The sequence below is a fragment of the Protopterus annectens genome, chromosome 3.part0, assembly GCF_019279795.1.
Source record: "Protopterus annectens isolate FY-2018-M chromosome 3.part0, PAN1.0, whole genome shotgun sequence".
NCBI lineage: Eukaryota > Metazoa > Chordata > Ceratodontiformes > Protopteridae > Protopterus > Protopterus annectens.
In genome coordinates, this window is record NC_056731.1 from 1946077138 (window position 1) to 1946101995 (window position 24858).

At 42.2% G+C, this 24858-nt stretch overlaps 1 protein-coding gene across 1 annotated transcript in view; it reads right to left on the reverse strand.

Moving 5' to 3' along the window:
* Positions 1–24858, reverse strand: part of MAP4 (microtubule associated protein 4) — a 189143-nt gene that overhangs the window by 163705 nt on the left and 580 nt on the right. Inside the window, exon 3 of the mRNA XM_044066069.1 lies at positions 24398–24478. Coding sequence (XP_043922004.1) covers positions 24398–24478 — 81 coding nt within the window. The remainder of the gene's footprint in view (positions 1–24397; positions 24479–24858) is intronic.

The window sequence follows — 24858 nt, forward strand, 5'->3', positions numbered from 1 at the left end:
CACTAGAGAAGGTCTCATCCTGACTCCCCAATCTAGGGTTCAAGTTGAACCTACTACAGTCATGTTCGCCACCTTCATATGGACTCATCATTCTGGCATACTTAACAGACTTCAAAAACAGTAAGGCTGCCTGAAGACAAGTTCCTGTTGTACCACATGGTTTTTCCAGAATTCTCCAAGGAAAATGATGCCTCTGAGAGGATGCCTAGAAAATTTTGAACAGTAGCTTTGATTATTCTCATTTCATCACTGGCCAATCTTCACATGAGAAAAATTCAAACTGCTGGATGCAGCACCTTCTTTCACTAGAATTCCAGTTGCCACTGCTGCCCTTCATCAGACAAGAATTACAGTGGTGTAAACATCAGTTATGTATCAATTCAGATTTTTCTTTCAACTCCACCACAACATGCCCTGATGGATTCATCCAACTTTGCCCTGGGAGCTGTGTCAATGGGGATGCAAGTGCTATGCTAGCCACTTCTTGGGGACCCAAGGACATAAAGCACATAAATATCTAGAAGATGTTGGCAGTGTTTCACGCTCTGAAAGCCCCTCACTACCTTTGGACTCTGGGTCCTCTTCTGGTGGTCATGGACATAACCACATTGATGTGGTTCCTAAACAATCTAGATGGGTTGGGGTCTAACCTCTGGAGATAATGTTTAGCACCCCTTAAATCTCTGGTTATGTTTTGTCTGGTTTGTAAGTGCAAAGGTAAGGGATTCTTCATACTGCCTCCAGAGTGCAGTCTGGCAATGCTTCAGGGATGCCGAAAAGGCTTTTCATAGAATGGTCCATGAAAGTCCTGATTTTGCGGTCTGCCTCTGTCCCTGGGGTGATTTATATTATTGATGTCTCCTCTTCTGAGACAAGGGGATCTATCTCCTGGAGTCTCCTGATTAGGGCTCTGTGACTCCATGAACCACATCCTCTTTCCAGCTTGCTGATTCCTAGAGTAGGATCTCTGAGGTGTGGAGAATCAAGATGCCTACTGCAAAGAAAGTGTTACCACCCTGTTGACTACCAGTGAGTGTTTATTTAACTTTAGGTCTCAAAAGAGTTGCCCCAATAAAGGAGGAGTCAAAGAAGGATGTCAGGAAGGTTTCTGCAAAGTTGCAGAGGCACATCCAGACATGCCAATAAATGGAAAAGATGGTGCCTGCAGCCTTAGCTGTACTAACAGTTGTATTCAAAGGCATGGCTTCAACGAATGAAGACGATACAGTGGACAGCTGGAAAATGACTATCTTCTGGACATCTGCAAGTAGTAACCCTGAGAAAGACTTGGAAATTTCCTTCATCTATTTTCTATGAAATCTGGTAACATGAGCTAGTTAATTCATCGCCCTGACAGCAAATGTCACTTAAGCGCAAGTCTGTTTCCCAAAGTGGTCCATCACCCTAGACTTTCTATTAGGGGAGTTGGACTGAGGAACACTTCAGATAGTTCCTTTTTTTGTGGCCGCTGCTACAACCATCACGTCTACTGGAGGGCCACTGCACCGTTTCCTGTCTGTGGGGTGGACCGAATTTTGTCTGGCTTTTTGGGGATAGGGTCCACTATATCAGGGTCCTTCCATGCCCACTGACCAACAAATCAATGAGTGGACCAATGGGCAGTACCACCCAGGAGGAATATGAGTCAGACCCAAAGGCTTCCAGGAAGACAGACTCATCAGGAGAAGGGCTAATTATGGACCATTCCCCCCTCTGTTTCGGGTCTATAGTATATCAAATGCTTAAAAAAGCAAACGAATAATTGACTCCATGTAAGTGAAAGCTTACAATCTTGAAAGCTCAGAACAGCGATTTTTTTCCCAAGGGAAAAAAAATCACTGTTCTAAAAAAAAAAAAAAAAATTGAAAAAATACATAAGGGGGGGGGGGCTTTGCCCCCCCACACCACCCGATGTGGGGGGCTATGCCCCTCCACCCCCTACTTAAATATACCAACTCAGAGACTGCACTACAGCGCTGAAAAAGGCAAAGTAATGGAAGCAGCCAAGTGAATTCTTTCCCTGGGAAAGAATTTGCTTAAAAGCCGCTTCGCTATTTTGCCTTTTCGTTGTTTTAAGTTCGACCAATACGCATTCGATAGAATGCGTCTTCTGTCATCTAATAGGAACCCTCTATTTCATCAATTCCAGAATCTTGCCAGATGTTACATTCTCAGAGGGGTTTTTGAGGCGTCTTCTCCCTCATCCAAGTCTGTTTTCGATGACATACTCAGGTGAGGAGTCCAAGTGCTTCCATCTGCACATCAGAATCAGACTGGAAGCTAAAACAGCTGGAAGCCTGTGAAGCCTATGGGATGGACAGTCCCTGTCTGACAGAAGGATAAGAAGCAGATGATCCAAGCTGGTGTTTGGATGGCACTGGCCCTTGGCATTGACAGTACCCGATGGAAAGCATTGGAGGCTTAAAAAGCCACTGGATCCATAGGTTCCCTTCTAACCTCAGACATAATGGAAACCTCTGAACTGATGGGTCTTGACCCAAGGCTGATCTTAGTGCCGAGCGATCTAGTGTCAAGTAGAAGAGATGGCTCTGAAAGTTTCAGGGTCGAACCCTCCCCCAAACCTATACACTGAAGGTTTGGCTCCAAGATTCTTTGGGATCTGAAGGTGTTGGACCCGAAAGAAGAGAAACAGTTGGAGTTTAAGTTACCTGAACTATCAGCTCCGACAAAGGTGCTCCAGGACAGATGAGGACTGAAGCTACAGGTGACAACAGCTGAACTGGTACTGGAAGAGAGCATAAAGGAGGGATAGATGGACAGGCACTTGGTACATTCTCAAAGGACTGTACCGACAAAACCCCAAGCTGTATAGGCACCCTCAGAAATTTGCTCACCTTCTGTCGATGTCCTGTTTAGAAGTTTCAGACAAAGTCTTGGGCTGACTAGTTCCGGTAAGAACTGGGACTAAGTCGCAGACATGCGGCACTAAGATTCTGTCAGCTCCGATAACCTCAGTACTTTCGGATCTGATTCTGACGACAGGGAAGGATCCAGAGACCTCTTACTGGACTTCTCGGAGTCCACTTTTTGCTTAGATTTTTCCTTCTCTTTATCCACATCCAATTTCTTCCCTATAGCTCCTGCCCTTAGCTTCAGGACAGGAAATGGATGATGAATATATATAGGGGAGGTAGACCCTTTCTGGAGCAGATGCAGTCCCTTGACAATAAGCTTTTCATGTCTGGTTTGTAATGCTCTAGCATTAAAACAAGCACAGGCTTGACATGAATTATCTAAATCTGCAGCCCTTAAACAATACACGCAGAGGGACTGAGGGTCATGGGAGTTCAGCTTATGCCCACACACTGTGCACTTTTTAAAACCGTGACTATAAGCCAGGACAGAAGCAGTAAAAGACATGCTCGCACACAGAATAATAATGGCTGACTGGAACTACCTAACCTATCTAAATACTAACTAAAACAATTTAACAGACAAAAAATTCTTAACACTTTATGAACTACTTAGCAAAATTCCAACTAATCACTATACTACCAACCTTAAATTTCTATAGAAACTAACATCTAAACTAGCTAAGAATTTTTTAAAACAAAGATATATGTATTAGAAACAGCAAAAAGTCTCTCGGCAAGGGAGGAGTGAACGATACTGCAAAGGATGCAAATTATTAATGTCCTCGGAAGCACAACCAAGCACCTCAATCAGTAAATGAGATCTAAGGTAGTAGGGTGGAGGCCAGGGACTTTTTGGTAGGGTAGGAGTCAGAGCCCTGGAACCAAAAAGATTCAAGATTGGTGCAGATAACAGATCTGACAACCCACAGTTGAATCGGACAAAAACTGACAAGACTGGATCAAACATATAAACACTGGCTACAGAAATGTACTTCACCTCATTGGTATCAAATGCACACAGCATCCCCTCCCAAGTGCATGCCTGCATGTAAGTACACACACACACACACACACACACACACACACACACACACACACACACACACACACACACACACACACACACCTCCTTGTCTTAACACTGTGTATGTTGCCCTTTTCTGGACAATCTACACACTTTCAAAGACTGTAAGTGGAGTCTACTATACAACACAAGCTCCATACATGGTCTCATTTGTTTAGTCTGTATAAAGAAATAATTTATGCTCTACTCCACTACTTTTCAGTGTCCTATCAACTTGCTTTATTGTCTTCTTTGGGGAGCATGGCAGTGGGTGACTAATACTGTTGCAGCTTGGGTCTAGGGTCCTGGGAGTAACACTGACTGTTAGTTATCTGGGTGGAGTTTACTTGCAATCCCAATGACACTGAATTTTATCTGATAATTCTGGCTTCCTACCACCTCTGCAAAGACATGCTTGCTTAAACTGACTAGCTCTCAAATTCTTCCTAGATTTATACAGTGTAGATCTACTTCCTCAGCAGTCCTTGTAAAGCAGTCACTGGCTCATTAAACTTGGTTAAGCAAATAAAAAAAGTCTTCCCACACATGAAGCCACACTAACCTCCCTTTAGGTTGATAGAGCAATTAGTATTTCATCTCCCATTATGCATGTCTTTGGTTGGCCTTTTACAACCCAGGTGCATCATCCTGCATTTGTCTGCCATGAATCTATAAACTACCATATATCAGATTATTTAGTTCAGTTTGCTAGATCCCTAGCATCCCAATCTCCATCATCTTTATACAGTCATATAAATATTTGCATTAAATGTAAAGAATTCAAAAAAGAACAGCCCCAGAACAATGCAAGTAAACATGTTATAGAGAACCCAACATAGCAGCTGATGTTTGGGACAGCCCTCTGCAGTGGGTGCAGTACAAAGGGTATATCCTCCTGCTGTGCCCTCCTCACGTGACTGTTAGAAGCCTCAAACTTCCATTCAAGGTGGTACACCCTTTTGACCTGTGCATGCTACCTCTGCAAAGAGCCTGAGGGTGGGCACACCAAAACCATTACCAGTGCATACCCCAGCATTTATAGGGACTGCACCTCTAAGGTTATAACAATTAAACTTTTACATGCATGTGGTACTGTTGTCAAGAGTTTTAAGTGGGCAACCCCATGCAAAAGAACTGACATGAGGTATTATACCAACTGATACAGTGACAGTATGCAAAAGTCTATGCTGTCTTACTCTGATATCCTCGTCAGAGGATGCAACTCTTGGGAAGGATACTAAGCAGCATTCCAAAACAACTTACATATCCCAAAGAACAGTCCCCCCTGAAAAGGCTACTGCACTCCCTTCAGTGAAAGTACAAGCTACAGAGCTTGTAAAAGATACACACTGACAAAAACATGTCTAACAGTACACTTCTGAAACAGTCTACGAGCAGCCACCACTTTGGTGGAGTGTGTGTCATCTTGTTAGCTAAAGGGCAATTAACCTCCTGTATTACAAGACAAAACAGACAGCAATTCATATAGCAAGCAACCATTATTGACTGCAAAGTTCTCACTTTCACAGGCAAAGAAATGAAATAGACATAGGTATGCACTCCAGACATTACACCCTCTATGGAACAGGCTCCATAACCCAATTCAAGTGCAACTTGGACAATTGAATAGGAAACTGGAAATTCATCCCTGGCTTGGCACCTATGTCTCTAATGCAAACAGGTAACCTGTAAATGGCTCATCTCCCAGGCCCATGCTTACACTTATAAAGGGTATCAGAACTTCTCAGAGATTTGGGATGCATGGCTAGGCTTAAAAAGGCCCTTGTGGTTGTTAGCCTAGTAAACACCTATGAAACTGCTGATCCATCCTCTAATACTCTCAGACAAGGCTACAGATCCACAGACTGTGGCTAACATCCAAGGAATTGGGGGGGGGGGGGGTTACTCTGCCAAGATTTACCTATAAAACTGGCAAGACTTCTAATCTCACATGCCAAATCTATCAAAAATGTTACCTGTACCCTTAGCACCAATACATTGTAATGTAATATAGTATAGTATAATATAATATAGTATAACATAATACAATACAATATAATGCTTCTGCAAACTATTCTGAGCAAAACATGTTGTTTATCGCACTTCCTTAATCACATGAACAATGCTGTACTTCACTTAAAAAAGCAGTCTAAATTAATGAATAAACTACTCTTTTGTCTTCATGTATGTTACTAAATGTGTGCCCTGTACCTCCCCAGCCAATAAACCAAATTTCAGCACACTGTACTACAACCTTAAGCCCAGGAGTAAGGGGGCCTCACTCTAGAAATAATACCATTTAATCAGGTAATTGGATACTTCTCAAATGTCTAAAATTTTAAACATCCAGATTTTTGCCTCTTATTTTTGGTCTGTTCTTTATAAAATTTATGTTGTTTATTCCAAATCACTAAAGATTACAGTCAATAAGAAATGACAAATTTGGGTTTCAGACTTCACACCCATCAGAAAATGCATGCTGATGTAAAACCCATTAATCTAGCAACGTTCTAAGTATACAAGGGCAGTTTTTAAAACCTGTCCCTATTTTGGGGCATTGTTCCCCCATTTCTGGATTTATCCCCAGTTCTTGGACAGAGGTTGATAGGTGTGAGAAGGTAGGTTCTCAAAAAACAACATCAATGGAAATTTCACTTTCAGAGCTGCAACTGTTTTAAGGACAGAGAGAGCACTTGAGGCCAACATAGTCTGATTGCTCCATTTTATTTTTCCCTCTACTGATATACTGCTGCTGAGATGTTCAAAACTGTGCTTCAGGGAAGTACAGTTGTGCAAGTTGCACTTACCCATACCATTAGATGTTCAAACTCCTCATCGATGCAGTAGCCTTTAGGATACAAATGTTTTGTCATGCCCAATACACAAATGGCTAGCTTCCAAAAGCTCTGGTGCCCACCTACATTGTCACTCTGACTGTTGATTGGGCAGCTTTTTCCAGGCAAAATCAGCAGTCAGAGTGAAGAATTTTCAGAACTTTCTGGCCCAGAAGTTAAGGAATGTACTCATGTTGAACCACTACAAGAAAAGAAACAAATCCTTTATATCCCAGCAAGTAACTGTATACAAAAATAGGGGGTGGTGGGTGGGTGTTGACTGCAGCAGCAATGAGGAATTCGAACCTCTACTGTTCTGGGTTAGTGCAACCTGTAAACTGTACTATACTCATCATTCCCATTGCTGTAGCAATCTTTAGGCTATATGGGCTGAATACTAAAGCCTATCCAAACTGGGAAGAGGAAGGATATGGATCCAGGAGCCCTTGGGGAATGATTTTAGCAAAGTCTGTCCTGGATCTAAAAAAGGAAACCAACCTGGAATGCCTTGTAAAGGTATGTACAAAGGACCATGTAACAGCCTCTAGAATACAGAGTTCATCCTTTCCAATATGCCATCGAAGAAGACAAGGCTCTAGTAGAATGAACCTTTATACTACCTGGAACTGGTTTACCAAGCTGGGCATATTAAAAGGCAATAGCCGAGGACTACTGTGTGGAAATAACCTGTTTTTGTACAGGTTGCCCTTTCTTTGTCTGAACATAAGAAACAAATAGATGATCAGCAAAATGACGTACCTCTGTCAAGATAGCACCTGAGCTGCCTATGCATGTCCAGAGTATATAGAATCTGTTCTCCCAGGTTCTCCCAGGGTCTGATGATCTAGACATAACACTGGGGGATCAAATCAACCTTGGGCATGAATGAGGGATTTGTTCTTAATGAGACCCTATCTCTGTGGGTGATCAGATATGGTTCACCCATCAGGAGGCCCTGTAACTCATCTATTACTTTCGCAGACATCAGGGCAATGAGAGCAACTGCTTTTTATGCAATAAACCTCAAGTCTGTTTGATGAGCAGGTTCAAATTGAGATGTAGTTAACTTTTCCAGCAAAGTTAAACTTCCACGAAGAAGCAACCTGTTTATGAACAGGTCTCAGGTGTAACACTCCCTTCAGAGACAGTTTCACTAAAAACACACAATAAAGTGAAGGATCTATGGGGAGACGTGCTGAAATGGCCACAAGATGTACCTTGAAGAGGCGCCAGAGGACAGTAACTCACACAAATACTTGAGCACCACTGGAACATAATTCCCAAATAGGGTCCTGGTCATTGGATACTCACAAACTAGAATATCTTTTTCACTGCCAATGTAAGACTTCTTTATAGTAGGTTTTCTTGCCTTCTTTAGTATCTACTGCAAGTCATCTGGAAGGAGGTGCCCAAAAGGAATTAGAAATGAATCATTCAATTAGTTGATGAAATTTGAGATTGGGGTGTACCGTACCTCCCAATCTTGTGTGGATAGGTCCAGTCTATGAGGAAGCGTGAGGTAATTGCCCTTGGCCAGTGAAATAAGAAGGGAGAAAATGTTGCCTTGGCCATAAGTGAGTCACTACAATTAATTTTTGTATTGCTTGGAGGGTTAAGGAATGCAGTAGACTTACCGCCAAAGCCATTATAGCCAGCAAAAAAGGTACCACCAGGTGCCCCCTTGCTTATTTATGTACCATATCACTGTGGTGTTCCCTGTAATCACTTGAAGAGGGACTGGAGACCATAGATGACATTTTAAAGCATGGATCACTGCCCACGTCTCTGATGCAGCTCAAGAGGCCTTGGACGTGCACTCCCATTGAAAATACCTCTCAAGGGAAATCTGAGCTGTCTGTAGGTACAGGCTGGCTTTTTTTTAAACATGTAATTAAGGCTCAACATCATAATCTGGAATTTCAGAGGACGCAAATGTTGAGTTCATTTTTTTTTTTTTTATAGAAACCATCAATTCTTAAACATGTGTAATCTGTCAAGATTCATTAGAATCACAGAGGCCTAGGATCTTGAGACACTCTTTCTGAAGTCTGAGATGGATTTCAAAACCTCAGTAAAGTTTTCAGACAAAAATCCACCTTGTCGTGTGTCAAAAAAGTGCCTTTTGCTGCAAGGTGACTATGAGGCATCCTAGAAAGACAATCCTGTGTGATGGGGTCAAGGAGGATTTCTGAACATTTATCTGGAACCCCAGATTGGTTAGAAGAGAAGAAACACATTTTAAGGGCTTTGCAAGAGAGAGGGGCAGGAGGTGGGGTGGGAGACAATACTAGTATAGTCATTCTGAACCGTTTCACTGGCACTACTTTCAGGGAGAAGTGGGGTAGACATCTCTCAATCTGTACAAAAAGACGTAGACTTCTACATATAGGTGAGAGAGTTCAGAATTCTATACGCCAAAGTGGAAGAAAATATTTTCTTGCAAACCTATCCAATACCTTTCCCTTTCTTATCCACAGGGGAAGGACTGCAGAAGACCAAGCATCTGTTCCCAGATGGCAAATATGTGGATATGACAGCAGGGTCAGATCTGAGGTAGGAAAACAAATGTTCGTCGGTTTGAGAAACTTTAAAAAAAAAACTGCTTTTTTGGGAAGTGAAGTTTGAGAATTAGGGATATTACAGACAGCATTAAAAACATCTGCTACGGCTGGCACTAATGGAGGAATGAAGGTAGAATGAAGCATATCTACTTGTAACATGCATCATCTCCTCATGTCAGGGGGAACACAGCCACTTGTCCCATAAAAAACACCTCATTCATCCTGGCTATTAAGGAAGATTCCTCCAAAGGAGGTTGCGAGGACAAAGTTTCCTCCATGTCACACAACTGTGCTTGTGAGACTGTAATAGAAGAATCCTTGTCTCTGTCAGTCTCAGACTCTTCTGACATATCTTCCACAGGAATGTTTCTCCTGACCTCTTTTACAGGTAATGTATCCTGAACACAAGAATTACGACCCTGTAGCAACTTCTTAGGTAAGAAAATCTTTTCTAACAGACATGTTTACAGATGAACAATGTTTAGCCTTTTTTTTTTTTGACTTACAGGTACTGCTGGTGACCAACTCAGAGAAGGTACTTTTGCCCCATCAACAGAACTCCTCCCCTACCTACATTGAGTATCATCCCCTGGTCTCTCCTCCTGACCCAGAAAAAATGCATATCCCATGATTACTGAACAGCTGAAAAGGACATGGCTGACCACCGATTCATGGTGATTGAAAGGACAAGACCAGAGGAAGCCAGAGTGGTGAGTAGTCTGAAGAAAGACTAATGGCCACTACAGAGAAACCCACTATCAGATGTGGCACTTACTGAGCCCTTGGTGTGGGCAAGGGGTCTTTGATAATTTTTTCTTTCTTTCTAGGAAGAGTGTGAGTGGACCCAGGAGGAACAAAGCAAGTATCTATGCTGTGACACAGCAGTGATGGTTCAGATGTAGTAAATTTTGCTGAAATGAGCTGGTTGGAACGTAAGCTGTCAAACAGTGTTCACAGGCAGCACACTTACCTCCAAATACACAGTCCCCTAAACACAATAATGCATAAGCAGCACACTAAGTTCCTGTTAGAAACTACTTTAAATTTAGAGGGACAGAAAATAGGCTGGTAAGATGTCACACAGTGAACAAAAGCAGTAGCATGCCCCATTATCACTCCCTGCTCAAATAAAACACTTCCAGGCATTAAAGTTTTACATAAAAAAACACACTGTTCACACAAGTAATACATTTTCTCACTAAAACAGCCCCCAAAGTAGATAGAGCTAAAATAGCATTCCCTGACAGGAAAATTCTGATCTTATAAAAATACTAGGCTTCTCAGAGAGGCAATACTGCTAAAGTGCCTAAATAAAATAAAGAACATTTTTTAAAGGGCAAAATTTTGTGTAGAAGGGTTCCCCACAGAAAACTTATCTACCTTAACAGAAGATGAAGGCCAAATGATACTCCTGTGAAGCCTGTGAGCCATTTACTCATGAAGTGGCAAAGAAAGTACATACATTTTTTCACTGACTGCTGATATTCCCTCTACTGGGCTGCCCAGTCAGCTCTGAGTAAAGGTGTGAGAAGGAGCAGAGCTTTTGGAAGTTGGCCTGTTCAGTCTTGGGAAAGACTCAACCCATACAGCTCAAAGGCTACTTCAGGAGTGGAAATAATGAACATTACAGTTTACTTAGCTGATGCTTCGTCAATAACATACATTTAAGCCAAATACTGTATGTTCTCTGTTTACAATAAATCTGATTACCTTTGTTGACTGTTTACCTCTATACTTAATGGCCTCTATAGATATTTATGAACACTCTGAATATAAAATAGCTTAATGCAAAATCGTACCGACGCTTCATAGTGCATTGGTTAAATCTAGCACAAAACCGACAACTAGCAATGTCGTGGTCAGGGCCTAGGCAAGGAATACAGTAAGAATGAAAGTCCTTATGAGGTATTTGCTTCCCACAAGAAATAGAATTATTAACTTTTTCTGACATCGGTCTGGAGCAAGAAAAAAGTTTCCCCAACGGGGCACTTAGCTTTTAATGAAGACTTCGGATCTGAAACTTGAACATGAAAATCTCAGGGGTCGGCCGACTGGCACTTGCGAAATGCTTCTGCTTCGGGCACTGTGCGGCAAGAAAGACTGAAGAAAATGGTGTCGGCTGCATCTTTTGTACCCCTGACGACCTAACATCAGGGAAGAGGTGACAGCAACCGACACAGGACCCAAGACTTTGGAATTCAGGCCGAGTGAGGGCAACCTGCCAGCAGGATAATCCAAATGTACTGAGTGCAACAGTGAAACACGAAGAACATCCACACACACACACAAAAGACCTAACTAAATTATAGCCTCCAACTAATAATGGCCTAGTAACCGATGGGAACAAAAACTACAGGGAGGACTAGGTCCTCTAATTTAAATGCGCCTAGCCCGGGGAAAACAAAGGCAGGATAACACCACTACCAGACAACAAAACATTAAATAAGCTAAAAGTAACAGGAAGCACAACACAAAAAAAAAAAAAAAAAAAAAAAAAAAAAAAAACAGAGAAACAATGGGGAGGATTAGGTCCTCTAACTGAAACGGGCCTAGTCTAGCCTGTGGGAAGAAAGGGAGTGAACAGGATACCAAAAAATGGCCAACAAACAAGGCCACACAACCAGCAAGAGAGAGAGAGAGAGACGCACAGTAATGAAAATAGCTTTTTATGATCAACAAATAGCCAAAACTTTATAAAAAGTATACTTAGCCACGACCAAAAGCGAGACCACGTCTAAGCGTAACGAGCGTCAAACGAGATCTGGGGAATGGGCCTGTTGCATGATGGGATACCTCTTAGCCATGAGCCAATTGAAGACTTCGAGCTAGAGTATGGCCAAGCCAGAGCCGAGATTCGGCTCTGAAACCAGGGGTAAGAATGAAGGCAAGATTGGACTACATAACATCAACACTTCGCATCACCAAAAGAACACCATCCCCACAGTGAAGCATGGTGGTGGCAAGTATCGTGCTTTGGAGTTGCTTTTCTTCAGCTGGAACTGGGGCTTTAGTCAAGGTGGAGGGAATTATGAACAGTTCCAAATACCAGTCACTTTTGACTCGAAACCTTCAGGCATCTGCTAGAAAGCTGAAGATGAAGAGGAATTTCACTTTCAACACGACAATGACCCCAAGCATACATCCAAATCAACAAAAGAATGGCTTCACCAGAAGGAAAAAAAGAAGTTATGTACTCACCATAATGTTCCATGTGAGTTGTTCATCTCGCCTTCATTCTTACAGATGGGTTTAGAGCCGATCCTCGGCTCTGAGTCGGCCTACTACAAAGCTTGAGGTCTTCAGACAGCTCGAGGCCAAGTCCCTATTCCCATGATACACCTCGAGTTACCTCAGATCTTGTTTGCGGCCTCTAATAATACCATATGCCATTCTATCACTTTAGGTGAAAACCATAGAAAGACAGAGCAACCATGATAAAACTAGTATCTCGGTCCTCAAAAAAAACCCTGGAGGGGGGTAGGAGGGAGGGAAGGAAGTAAAAATGAAGGCGAGATGAACAACTCACATGGAACGTTAAGTTCCTTCTTTATGTGAAGTTGTTCTATCTCGCCATTCATTCTTACAGATGGGTAGCGTCCCAAGCACCATCTTTCTCGGGTGGCTCACGGGAGTATATTTTTCAGGACAGTAGAACCAAAGGCGGCTCTGTCCCTGGAGGCCCTATCAACTTTTTAATGAGTGATAAAGGTATGAGGTTTTGACCAAGTGGCTGCTGCACAAATATTGTCTATAGGAAGCCTAGCAGAAAAAGCAGAGGATGTGGACACTGCTCTGGTAGAATGAGCCTTAATTTTATGTTGTAGAGGTAAATTGGCAGCTGAGTAAGTGAAAGTGATGGAATCAGACAACCATTTAGATAGGGTTGTTTTTGCCACTGGCATACCTTTCCTAGAATCTGAAAAGGAGAAAAAAGTTGTTCTGATCTTCTGAACTCTTTGGTTCTATATCCAGGTAAAATCTGAGCGGTCTATGAACATCAAGCTTGTGCAGCCTATACTCTAAGTTGTTGGTGTGTTTGGGGAAAAACACTGGTAAATCTACGATTTGGTTAAGGTTAGCTTCAGTACAAACTTTAGGTAAGAATGAAGGATTTGTTTGCAGCAACACTCTGTCAGCATGAAAAACAAATAAGGAGGTTTTATGGACAAGGCCTGCAGCTCCAACAGTCTTCGGGTAGACATGACAGCTAATAAAAATACAGTCTTCCAAGACAAAAAATTCAAATCACGAGGAAGCTGGCTCAAAAGGTGGGAGAATAATGTGTGAGAGCATAAAATTTAGTTTCCATGGGGTATAAGGGGATTTAACTGGTGGTCTGAGGTGGAAGGTCCCTTTGAGGTAAGGCTTTGGATAGCTTGTGTGACATTATGTTCAATCCTTCAATACCAAAATGAAAATTAGAGATGGTGGCAAGCTGTACCCAAATTGTAGCTGCCGCAGCTCCTTTGTTGAAAAGCATAGTCAAAAATTCTAAAATAGAGGAAATAGAGGCTTGGTAGGGATCAAGGTTATTTCTGAGAAGCCCATATAGAGAATCTCCTCCATTTGCTAAGGTACAACTTCCTAGTAGAGGATTTATAAGAAGATATTAAAATATGCTGCGATTCGTTTGAGAGATTATGGAACCTGGCTATGTTGGGAATTGGAGCAGCCAAGCTGTCAATTTTAGGGACTGAAGGGAGGGATGAAGAGCCCCCGACGAATGCGTCAGAAGGTCTGGAACTGGGTCCAGAATCCAAGGCTCCTCCAACAGATGAAGTCGAAGGAAGGGGAACCAAATCTGACGAGGCCAATGAGGGGTTATTAGAATGATGGTCCTTCCCAGGGCTTTTGCTTTCTGTAGTACTTTGGGAATCAAGGGAATTGGTGGGAAAGCATACAGAAGACCCGGAGGCCAATCGTGTACGAGTGCGCCCCTTGGGGAATCTCCCGGAGGGGGAATCAGGGCAAAATAGCACCTGCATTTTGTGTTCATAGGGAGGCAAAAAGATCACAGGAAGGCTGGCCCCATCTGTGGAATATTCTCTCCGCTACATCTTTTTTGAGGGACCACTCGTGAGTCAACAAAAATGTCCTGCTCAGTTTGTCTGCAATCACGTTGGATTTCCTGGGATGTGCGTTGCTAACAGAAAGCACTGGGTGGATGTAGCCCACTGCCATACTCTTACGGCCTCTTGACAAAAGGGATAGGACCTGGTTCTTCCTTGTTTGTTCAAGTACCAGACCACTGACATGTTGTCTGTCTGAACTGCAATTGTTCCTAAAGGGAGAGAGTCCTGAAAGTACTGCAATGCCAAGAGTACCGCCCTTATCTCCAGGTAATAGATATGCAGATGCGTCTCTTGTTCCGTCCATGTGCCTTGGGCTGTTCTTCCCTGAAAATGCCCTCCACTCGATCAGGGAAGAGTCTGTGGTCACTGTGGCCGATTGTGAGGGTAGGATAAAAGGATGACCTATCGTTACCTGAACAGAGGTCAACCACCACTGAAGATCCTTTTTGCATGTGTTTGTTATAATAATGAGATGAGACATTGGGAGCTCTTGATAAGACCATTGCATGAACAGCAGCCACTGTAGAATCCGCATGTGCATGCAACTCAACGGAATCCCTATTATTGCAGCTGCCTTCATCCCCAACAACTTTAGCATTTCTGATGCTGGAACCTTGTCTCTGGATATGATGTTTTGAACTTGCTGATGAAATAGTAATATCCTTTCTGATGGAAGTTTTAAAGTGCTGTAGTGGTGTCCAATTCTGCTCCTATAAAAACAGTATGTTGCGATGGCGACAAGACAGATTTTTCTGAGTTTATGGTACTGCCCAGTTGATTGCAAAGAGTAAGAGTGGTTTCCCTGGCTTGTATTAGCTGATGCCTGGTGGTGGCAGTGAGGAGCCAATCGCCTAAGTACAGAAACACCTGAAATCCCAAATGCCTCAGGTAAGCTGTGACCACTGGCCATACATTTGGTGAACCCTCTGGGGGCTGTAGTGAGACCAAAGGGCAGGGCTCGAAACTGGTAATGATTGGCTCCAAGCCGGAAGCGCAGATGATCCCTGGATGGTATGGCCATTTTGCTATGGTAGTACGCATCCTGGAGATCTATCGAGCACATCCAATTGTCTTTCCCTATGAAGGGAAGTATCAACTGAAGCGTGACCATCCGGAACTTCTCCTTCTTGACAGATCTGTTTAGTCTGCTGAGGTCCAAAATAGGCCTCCAGTCCCCTGTCTTTTTCTGGTACTAAAAAGAATCTTGAGTTAAGTTCCGGATTCCTGTCTGGTCTGCTGGGACTGGTTGGATGACACTTTTTCTTAGCAACGTTTGGACCTCTACTGTTGCTTGTTCCCTGTAACTGGGTGGAACATCCAGGACTTTTGTCATCAATGGGGGGGGGGGGGTTGCAAAGGGAATACAGTACCCTCTGGAAACTATATTTTGTACCCAGTTGTTTATTTTGAGTCAGACGTCTGGATACAAAGATAAGCGACCCACGACTGCTTCCAGAGTAGGACAGTCGGGCCTCCTTTCAGGAGCGCTGGTAGGGCTTCCCAAAGAACTGGTCTCTGTCGCCCTGGTTTTGCGGACCCTCTCTGCCGCGAGGGTGTCGTCGTCCATTATTGCCCCCTCCTCTGCCCCTGGAGGGGGGTGGGGTTCACCATGTGTGTGTCCAGAAAGGCTCCTTGGGCTTTTCAGAACCACATCTTTCCTCCCTTTTGACCCTTGGGGTAGGGTCTAGTAGGGGTGGAAAAACGGACTCTGGTGGCAGAGTCTTTCCTTCCTGCTCACACCTGGTCAAAGTTTCCTTAACTTTAGGCACAAAAAGAGATGAGCCATCAAAAGGGGTGTTAACAAAAGATGACTTAAAGGGCTCCGCAAAGGAACATAAGCGCATCCAGGAGTGTCTTCTGAGAGCAATTCCTGTACCCGCTGCCCTACTCGTTCCTTCAGCTGCATATGACATGCATGGACGAGTTCACTATGGAATTAAGGGTAGCAAGTTGGGAGGCAACTTTGTCTGAAGCTCCTTCAGCTACTGTACCCTGAAGAGCATTCTCCAAGCTCTTTTAGGAGGTCTCTTTGCAGTCTTGTGAAATGCGAAAGATAGTTCAGTGAATGCATGGCAAAAGGCACTGAACTATACATACACTTCCCATATCTATCCATGATCCTAGAGTCTCTGTTAGGAGGATGGATAGAGGAAGAAGTTTCGGACATCTCCTTTTTGGTAGCAGTCGCCACCACCATGGCATCAACAGGCACTCCCTTAGTGAGAAAAGATTTACCCTGAGGGGCAGAAATAAATTTATTGGGCCTCCTAGGGACAGGCTCCATGGTGTCCGTAGACTCCCATGCCCTTCGTGAGACCAGCTCCATAAGTTCAACCAAGGGTATTCACACCCAAGAGGTGGAGGGTTGAGACCCAAAAGCTTTCAGGAAAACAGACTCATCTTCAGTAGGGTTGGTGGGCTTCCAGCCACCCCTCTTGCTTAAGGATTTCCAATATATCTGCAAATGAGATATCTTCAGAGGGGGACCATGGGGATCCTTCTGATTCATCTAAGTTGGTGTCAGATGTGAGAGACTCCTGCGTGGAGTCTAGATACTTCCTCTTGCAAATTCTCTTCCTGGGAACCTCATCCGTGAGAACTTCTGGTGAGGTCTGAGAACAGCAGGGGCCACCCACAGTGGGGCTTCCTGAGGCTCAAGGTCTCTATGCTTCAAAGGGATCTGTGAGGCAGAAGTGGACACAGGCACTTTTGGGGAGGAGGTAGTTCGTAGTTGTGGATGTCCTGGGGGATATTACTCTCCTCATTGCTTCAAAGGCACCTCTGCTCCGATGAGAAGGAACCGCTAGATCCAAAGAAAAATGATCCCCTCGGTACTGGAACAGTGGGCTCTGAACCAGAGGTAGGAGCCGAACTCATTAGAGCCGAAGCCCCGAGAGGCAAAGTCAGAACTAGCAGGTCAGTCCGACTATCCTCCCCAGACCCAACCGGAGAGTGTCTGCTCTTGGACTCCTCGATGGGTCCAATTCCTCCGGCTCCGACAGACCGGTATGGCTCAGAAGAGAAGTAGTAGATGGAATAACAGTTTTCGGTTCCGAAACCGCTTTGGTCTGAACCGGTAAAAATTTAGCAAACGCCGGTGCCTGTAGCAACTTCTGCACACATGATCCACATCCAAAGCAGATAGGCTAATCGAGGACCGAGATGAGTGGATGGAGGGTGGTACTGACTGGAGTTTAGGTGATTTCAATATTTTGGAGACTGGTTCCGGGACTGGGGACCGGCTCCAAAAGTACAGGATGCTTGGCTCTGAAAGCTGTGGAGCTGACGTCGACGGTTTCTTAGATTTCGACGTGTCCGGTGAAGAAGCTTTAGAGGACTTAGAAGATTTGGGAGCTTGACTAGTTTTATCCTGGTCGACCAAAGCTTCCTGAAAAGAAGATTTTAGCAGTCCTCTATCAATTTTCTTTTCCTTTCATGTAAAACTTTACTTAAAAAGGAATGGCAAATGGAGCAGCTCTCTTGCAAATGCAAGGCACCCAGACAATAGACACAATTTACATGACTATCAGTCACTGACATCTTCTGTCCACACTTCGGACATTTTTAAACCCAGACTTGGGATGTTTATCTTTATCCTGGACCGCCATGATATCCAACTATACCAAGAAAACTTGAATCAAACAAGAATGTATACACACACAAATTTTAGCAACTTAAACTATAGTATAACACAGGCATGGGCAAACTACGGCCCGGGGGCCACATGCGGCCCGTTAAACGTTTTGATTCGGCCCGCCAAACTTGAAAAAATTTAATAAATTAATCTTGTTAATGTTCTATTTCCCCTGCAATTCTGATGTTTCCTCACTAGATGGCGTACTCTAGATATATTGGCTTTGTTGAGGTGAAGCGTGGGCCTATTACTCCACGTTTGCACTTTACCATTTGACCCACCGCCCCTCTATGAAGATGAGCGGACCCAAGAAAAGGAAAGTGGACAGAGAATGTCGAGTGTTCAATAAGGAGTGGACAACTAAATATTTTTTCACTGAACACCGATCATCTGCTGTTTGCCTGATATGCCAAGAAACTGTGGCGGTTTTTAAAGAGTATAATATTAGCCGTCACTTTGCCACAAAGCACGCTAATTATGCTAGCAAGCTCTCAACAAAAGAACGGGAAGCTGCTGCTGAGAAGGGGGCAGCTAATTTGAAGGCTCAGCAAAGTTTTTTCACCGTCAAACTGCCATTCAAGAGTCAAGTACCAAGGCCAGTTTTATGCTTTCATTCAAAATAGCAAAGGCCAGCAAACCACTGTCTGAGGGCGAGTTTTTAAAAGAATGTATGGTAGAGACAGCAGGTATTTTGTGCCCGGAGACCAAAGACAAATTTGAGAAAATCAGTTTATCACGGCGGACAGTGACTCGCCATGTGGAACTAATAGATGAAGATATCACCAGCAGATTAAACAAAAAGGCGAAGTCATTCACTTTTTATTCTTTAGTACTGGATGAAAGCAACGATGTCAAAGACACTGCTCAGCTCCTCATTTTATCCGAGGAATCAATGAAACTTTTGAAGTAACGGAGGAGTTTTTGACAATGGAGTCTCTGAAAGGACAAACACGGGGAGAGGACTTGTTTGAACGGGTGTCTGCTGCCATCGAAAACATAAAGCTTCCCTGGAGTAAGCTTGTTAACGTCACCACAGATGGATCTCCGAATTTAACGGGAAAAAACGTTGGCCTGCTGAGGAGAATCCAGAATAAAATGAAAGATGAAAACCCTGACCAGGATGTCATTTTCCTCCACTGCATCATCCACCAGGAATCTCTATGTAAATCGGTGTTACAGCTGAATCATGTTGTGAATCCTGTGGTGAAACTCGTCAACTTCATACGCGCACGGGGACTTCAGCACCATCGGTTCATTGCTTTCCTGGAGGAAACTGATGCGGATCATCAGGACCTGCTTTATCACTCCCGTGTCCGCTGGTTGAGTTTGGGCAAAGTGTTTCAACGAGTGTGGGAGCTCAAAGAGGAGATTGGCGTGTTTTTGGAGCGGCAGGGGAAGACTGATGAATTTCCTGAGCTGAGCAACAAGAGCTGGATGTGTGACTTTGCGTTTGCTATGGATGTATTTTCACACTTGAATGAGCTCAACGTGAAACTGCAGGGGAAGGAGCAGTTTGTGCATGACATGTACACAAACGTGAAAGCCTTCAAATCCAAGCTGGCTTTATTCTCCAGGCAGATTTTGAACAAGTCATTCACTCATTTTCCTAGACTAGCCACGCTGAAAGAGGCCAGAGCAAAAGTAAAGAAATACAGTGAGCCACTGGATGCACTGCACGGAGAATTCTGCCGTCAGTTTTTGGATTTCGACAAAATTGACAAGTCACTTCAATTGGTGGCCTTTCCTCCGTCACAAGACCCTGAAACAGCTCCAGAGGAGCTTCAGCTCGAACTGATCGACCTTCAGTCCGACCCTGCCTTAAAAGAGAAGTTCAGCTGTCTGAAACTAAATGACTTCTATGCTTCACTCAATGATGCCGCGTTTCCAAATCTAAGGCGAAAAGCACAGATGATGTTGGCTTTGTTCGGCTCTACCTTCGTGTGTGAACAGACCTTCAGCGTCATGAACATCAACAAAGCCAGCCACAGATCCAAGTTAACAGACCTACACCGCAGATCCATCCTGAGAATCGCCACAACAAAACTAACTCCAGACTTTGATGCGCTGGCTAAAAAAGGAGACCAACAACACTGCTCCCATTAAAATGTGTGTCTCTCCGTGATACGCACGTTGTTAAAATAAACAGTGCGCGCAGATCAAATATAACGCTTCACAGACTGACTTGCTGCAACTGTTTCGTCCTTGCACTGGTCGTTGTTGACTTTGGCACCGGGAAACAAATTGAATAAAAGGAACAGGACAAGTACATCTGCATCTCCTACCGTTTTTGAAAAAAAAGACAGTCAGGAGGAGAGTGATGGTGATATCCTGAAGGATAAAAGAACTTTCAGTGCTTTAAAATAAAATGGTCATTTATTTGATTTTCAGTGTTTAAAGACTCATTTCGAAGTCAGAGAGTTTATTGTAATGCTTTTCTTCATTTTCATTGGAAATTAAAGCACATGTTTTCTCCATATCCCAAGATGTGTATTTTTCCCCCAATGAGGTGATGTTTTCAAAGCATGCCATCTATCCGCTCCTGTTCCGGCCCCTTTGTCAAATGTTAGAACTCAATGTGGCCCACGAATCAAAAAGTTTGCCCACCCCTGGTATAACAATTAAATAGTGAGTCCAACAGTGCCAAAGTCCACTATAATGTCAGAAAAAACACTGCTGAGGTTGGATTCACAACTGACACTATTAAAAATGTGTATAAATAAAATCGGTTGATTGAGCGCTTTCCTCCCTTTCCATAGGGATTTCATCAGAATCAATACACAACCCCATAAATCCTTCATTTATACCTTGTGGCTATGACATCATAATTAATTAATTAATGATTAAATTCAAAATCTTAACAACTTGTGTAAAAACATTTTAATTGTGTTTAGTACATTTAAAGGCTTAAAATACATGAATTAGTTGATAAACATCTATAAAGTTACAAAAACATATTTTCTACCTAAAAAATCATTTTCCATTTGTGGCTTTTTTTATTTAAAATAGGTTTAACTGAAATCACTTCATTCAACCCAGGCAGCTGACCAGCTTGTAGTCTAATTTGCCACCGCGTTTCCCTCTCTTCTATGTGGCTCCTATAGTCACCACCTCTAGGTTGCTGTACCACTTTTTCTAAAATAGCAAAATTAAATTCAATAAAACTGTTACAACTTAAAGAATGCTTGCATAAGGCATTATTCACATTCTTTGTGGCAATTTGGTAGGTGTGTTCGTAAATCCTGTCCCTTAACCTTCTCTCTGTTTTTACTACATAAAAGGAAGGACAGGATTTACATATAGCCAAATATACAATTCCTTTAGTTTGGCAGTTACCCTTAACCAATTTGACTTTAGATAGTAAAATGTTGTTTAGTGTAATACTTTCTTTGGTGTAAATGTATTTACATTGTGAACAACAACCACACTTTTTAGTACCATCATATACATTTTGTCTTTGTCCGTTTTCCAAAGTTTTTTTCAAATTGGGCCCTAATTTATAAACAAAATTCGGTTTATGTCCCCCTATGTCCCACAATTTTTGATTTTTAAGGATGGCCCAATTTCTGTTAATTGTTTTTTCTACCTCATGTGCCTTACATCCATGGTACTAAAAAATGTGGTTGTTGTTCACAATGTAAATACATTTACACCAAAGAAAGTATTACACTAAACAACATTTTACTATCTAAAGTTAAATTGGTTAAGGGCAACTGCCAAACTAAAGGAATTGTATATTTGGCTATATGTAAATCCTGTCCTTCCTTTTATGTAGGAAAAACAGAGAGAAGGTTAAGGGACAGGATTTACGAACACACCTACCAAATTGCCACAAAGAATGTGAATAATGCCTTATACAAGCATTCTTTAAGTTGTAACAGTTTTATTGAATTTAATTTTGCTATTTTAGAAAAAGTGGTACAGCAACCTAGAGGTGGTGACTATAGAAGCCACATACAAGAGAGGGAAACACGGTGGCAAATTAGACTACAAGCTGGTCAGCTGCCTGGGTTGAATGAAGTGATTTCAATTAAACCTATTTTAAATAAAAAAGCCACAAATGGAAAATGATTTTTTAGGTAGAAAATATGTTTTTGTAACTTTATAGATGTTTCTTAACTAATTCATGTATTTTAAGCCTTTAAATGTACTAAACACAGTTAAAATGTGTATACACAAGTTGTTGGTTAAGATTTTGAATTTAATCATTAATTAGTTATGATGTCATAGCCACAAGGTATAAATGACGGATTATGGGGTTGTGTATTGATTCTGATGAAATCTCTATGGAAAGGGAAGAAAGCGCTCAATCAACCGATTTTATTTATATACATTTTTAATAAAGTGTCAGTTGTGAATCCAACCTCAGCAGTTTTTTCTGACATTATAGTACACTATAGTATAAACAGTAAGTAGCCCATAAAAAACAAATGGGCTCTATAAATTGGATAAATATAAGCTCACACACACAATTTTAATATCTATAAATGCTTATAAAACACACCACTAAGCTATTCTAATATCTATATAAGCCACACCAAAGAAGGGAAAGGGAATACTAAAGGCCTATAAAAAACGAAGGCCAAAGAGAGTATTAGAACTATTAGGATTAAAGCTATTAATGATCTAAAGTTCTAAAGTTATAACTATCAATAACTATCACTATACAAGACAAAATCTAGAAATTTTGAGAAAAAAGCTATACTGGCCCGAGCTGTGCTAGGAAACCTCGATCTATTGCAGCAGCAAACTAGATCTGAGGTAACTCAAGGTGCATCATGGGACAGGGACTTGGCCTCGAGCTGTCTGAAGACCTCGAGCTTTGTAGTAGGCCGACTTGGAGCAGAGGATCGGCTCCGAACCCATCTGTAAGAATGAACGGCAAGATATTACAACTTCACATTTAAAGTTTTGGAATGGCCCGGCCAGAGCCCAGACCTAAATACAATACAAAATATGTGGGGTGACCTGAACAGGGCTTCTGCATAAGAGATGCCCCTCACAATCTGACAGATTTGGTGCGCTTTTGCAAGGAAGAGTGGGCAAATGTTGCCATAGACTCCTACCGAAGAGGACTGAATGTTGAAGCACTTTTTGATTTAATGACAGCAAAGTATTAGTTTAAGGGTGTGCACACTTATGCAACCAGTTTATTGTATTTTTTTTTTTTATATTTTTTTCCCCTAACAAATTTGTTTGTTTTTCAATTGAATTGTACAGGTTATAGGTCACATTAAAGGTGGGAAAAGTTTTGAAATTATTTAATGTGGTCTCATTTTTTTATATCACAAAAAAATGGCATTTTAACAGGGGTGTGTACACTTTTATATCCACTGTAAAAGTGAGAGTTTTCTGGACTGAATCAGTACCGGTAGCACTGTTCTGACACTATTATTCTTCACTAACACACACCTGCTGGTATTCTGTGCACCTGTGCTCTGGTGTAAATCATAGCTATATGCTTTTGATGACAGTATACTGCATGGGATACTATTGTTTTGGTGTTGCAAAGCTGTGAATACTGCCCTGCCCTGTAACTTCTGTGCATCTGAACTAATGTGCTCAATTGCCCTGGTTAGGATATGCACGGATGGTAAGGTGCAGTCTTCAGCCACAGGAGTCATGCACATGACCACAAGACTACTAAATGAAATGCTGCTTCCTGCACAACTCTGGATCTCCATAAGTGGTTTCTGCAATGGGGAATCCCCAACCCAGATGCACCAATGCCAGCATAGTTTATAACTGCACAAGTGCAATAATCACTTTTTTTTGGGGGGGGGGGGGGGTTGTTCTTCATATAAAGAGATCTATTTTATCCTCAAATGTTGTTTTGTGCTTTCAGTTCTGCAAGAAAGGCAATGCAAAGAACTTTTGAATAATTCTGTACTTACACAATACAGGTATGAATACGGACAGGGATCCCATAGACTTATATGGAGTGATAAAATGACAATATTTTAACAAAAGACACCCATGTATTTAAAACATTTCAACATTTTTTTACACTTATTCCACATCTGCTTTAATCAAGTAACATCTCTCATGCAACACAAAAGCTCGATATTCAAGCAAATACACCCTTAACTACATACAGCTTTTCAAGCTTATGGATTTCTTATGGCTTTGCTATACAAACACTTCAAGTTTGCGTTCTCAGGCTATAACTGAAGAGAGGGAAAGGACGGGCACTTCAAACCCACTCCATACACCTCTCAGTGTGTGGAAACTGCAAAAAGTGATGACCAATGAATACATTAGAGAAATACAAAATTAAGATCTTCAAAACGAAGAATAAAAATAAAATTAAATCAAAATAAACACATTAAAAAGAAAAAAAAATCAGATAATGCTACTCACACTGGTACCACTCGTTGTTTGTTTGGAGCCGCCTGTGGATGGAGTGCGGCTGGCTGAGGATGCTTTTGGGGGGGTTTGCACCTGAAAACAACAAGCACTTTACCAAACAGTTTCCAAATCAACAGTTCAAAAAGAGAGGACAGGAAGGAAAGGAAGTGCCAGCTCTTACCCAAACCTCAAGATGAGAGCCGAAGGATGTGGAAAAGCGTGAAACAGGATAATACAGTGGTAGCTACTAATCCAAAATATGACTACATAAAGGAGGACAGATTGTTTTACCAGAGTTAGATTCGTGCAAACAAACCCATTTATATTTTTAACCAGTACTGTACATGCTTTTGTAAGTAACATACATTGACTGTAAAGTTAGTGCAACAAACAAAAACAAAGGAAGATGAAGACTGAAATGACTTCTTAGCAAGTCGCACACTAAAAGCCAGAAATTCAGTTCTCAAGCTTCC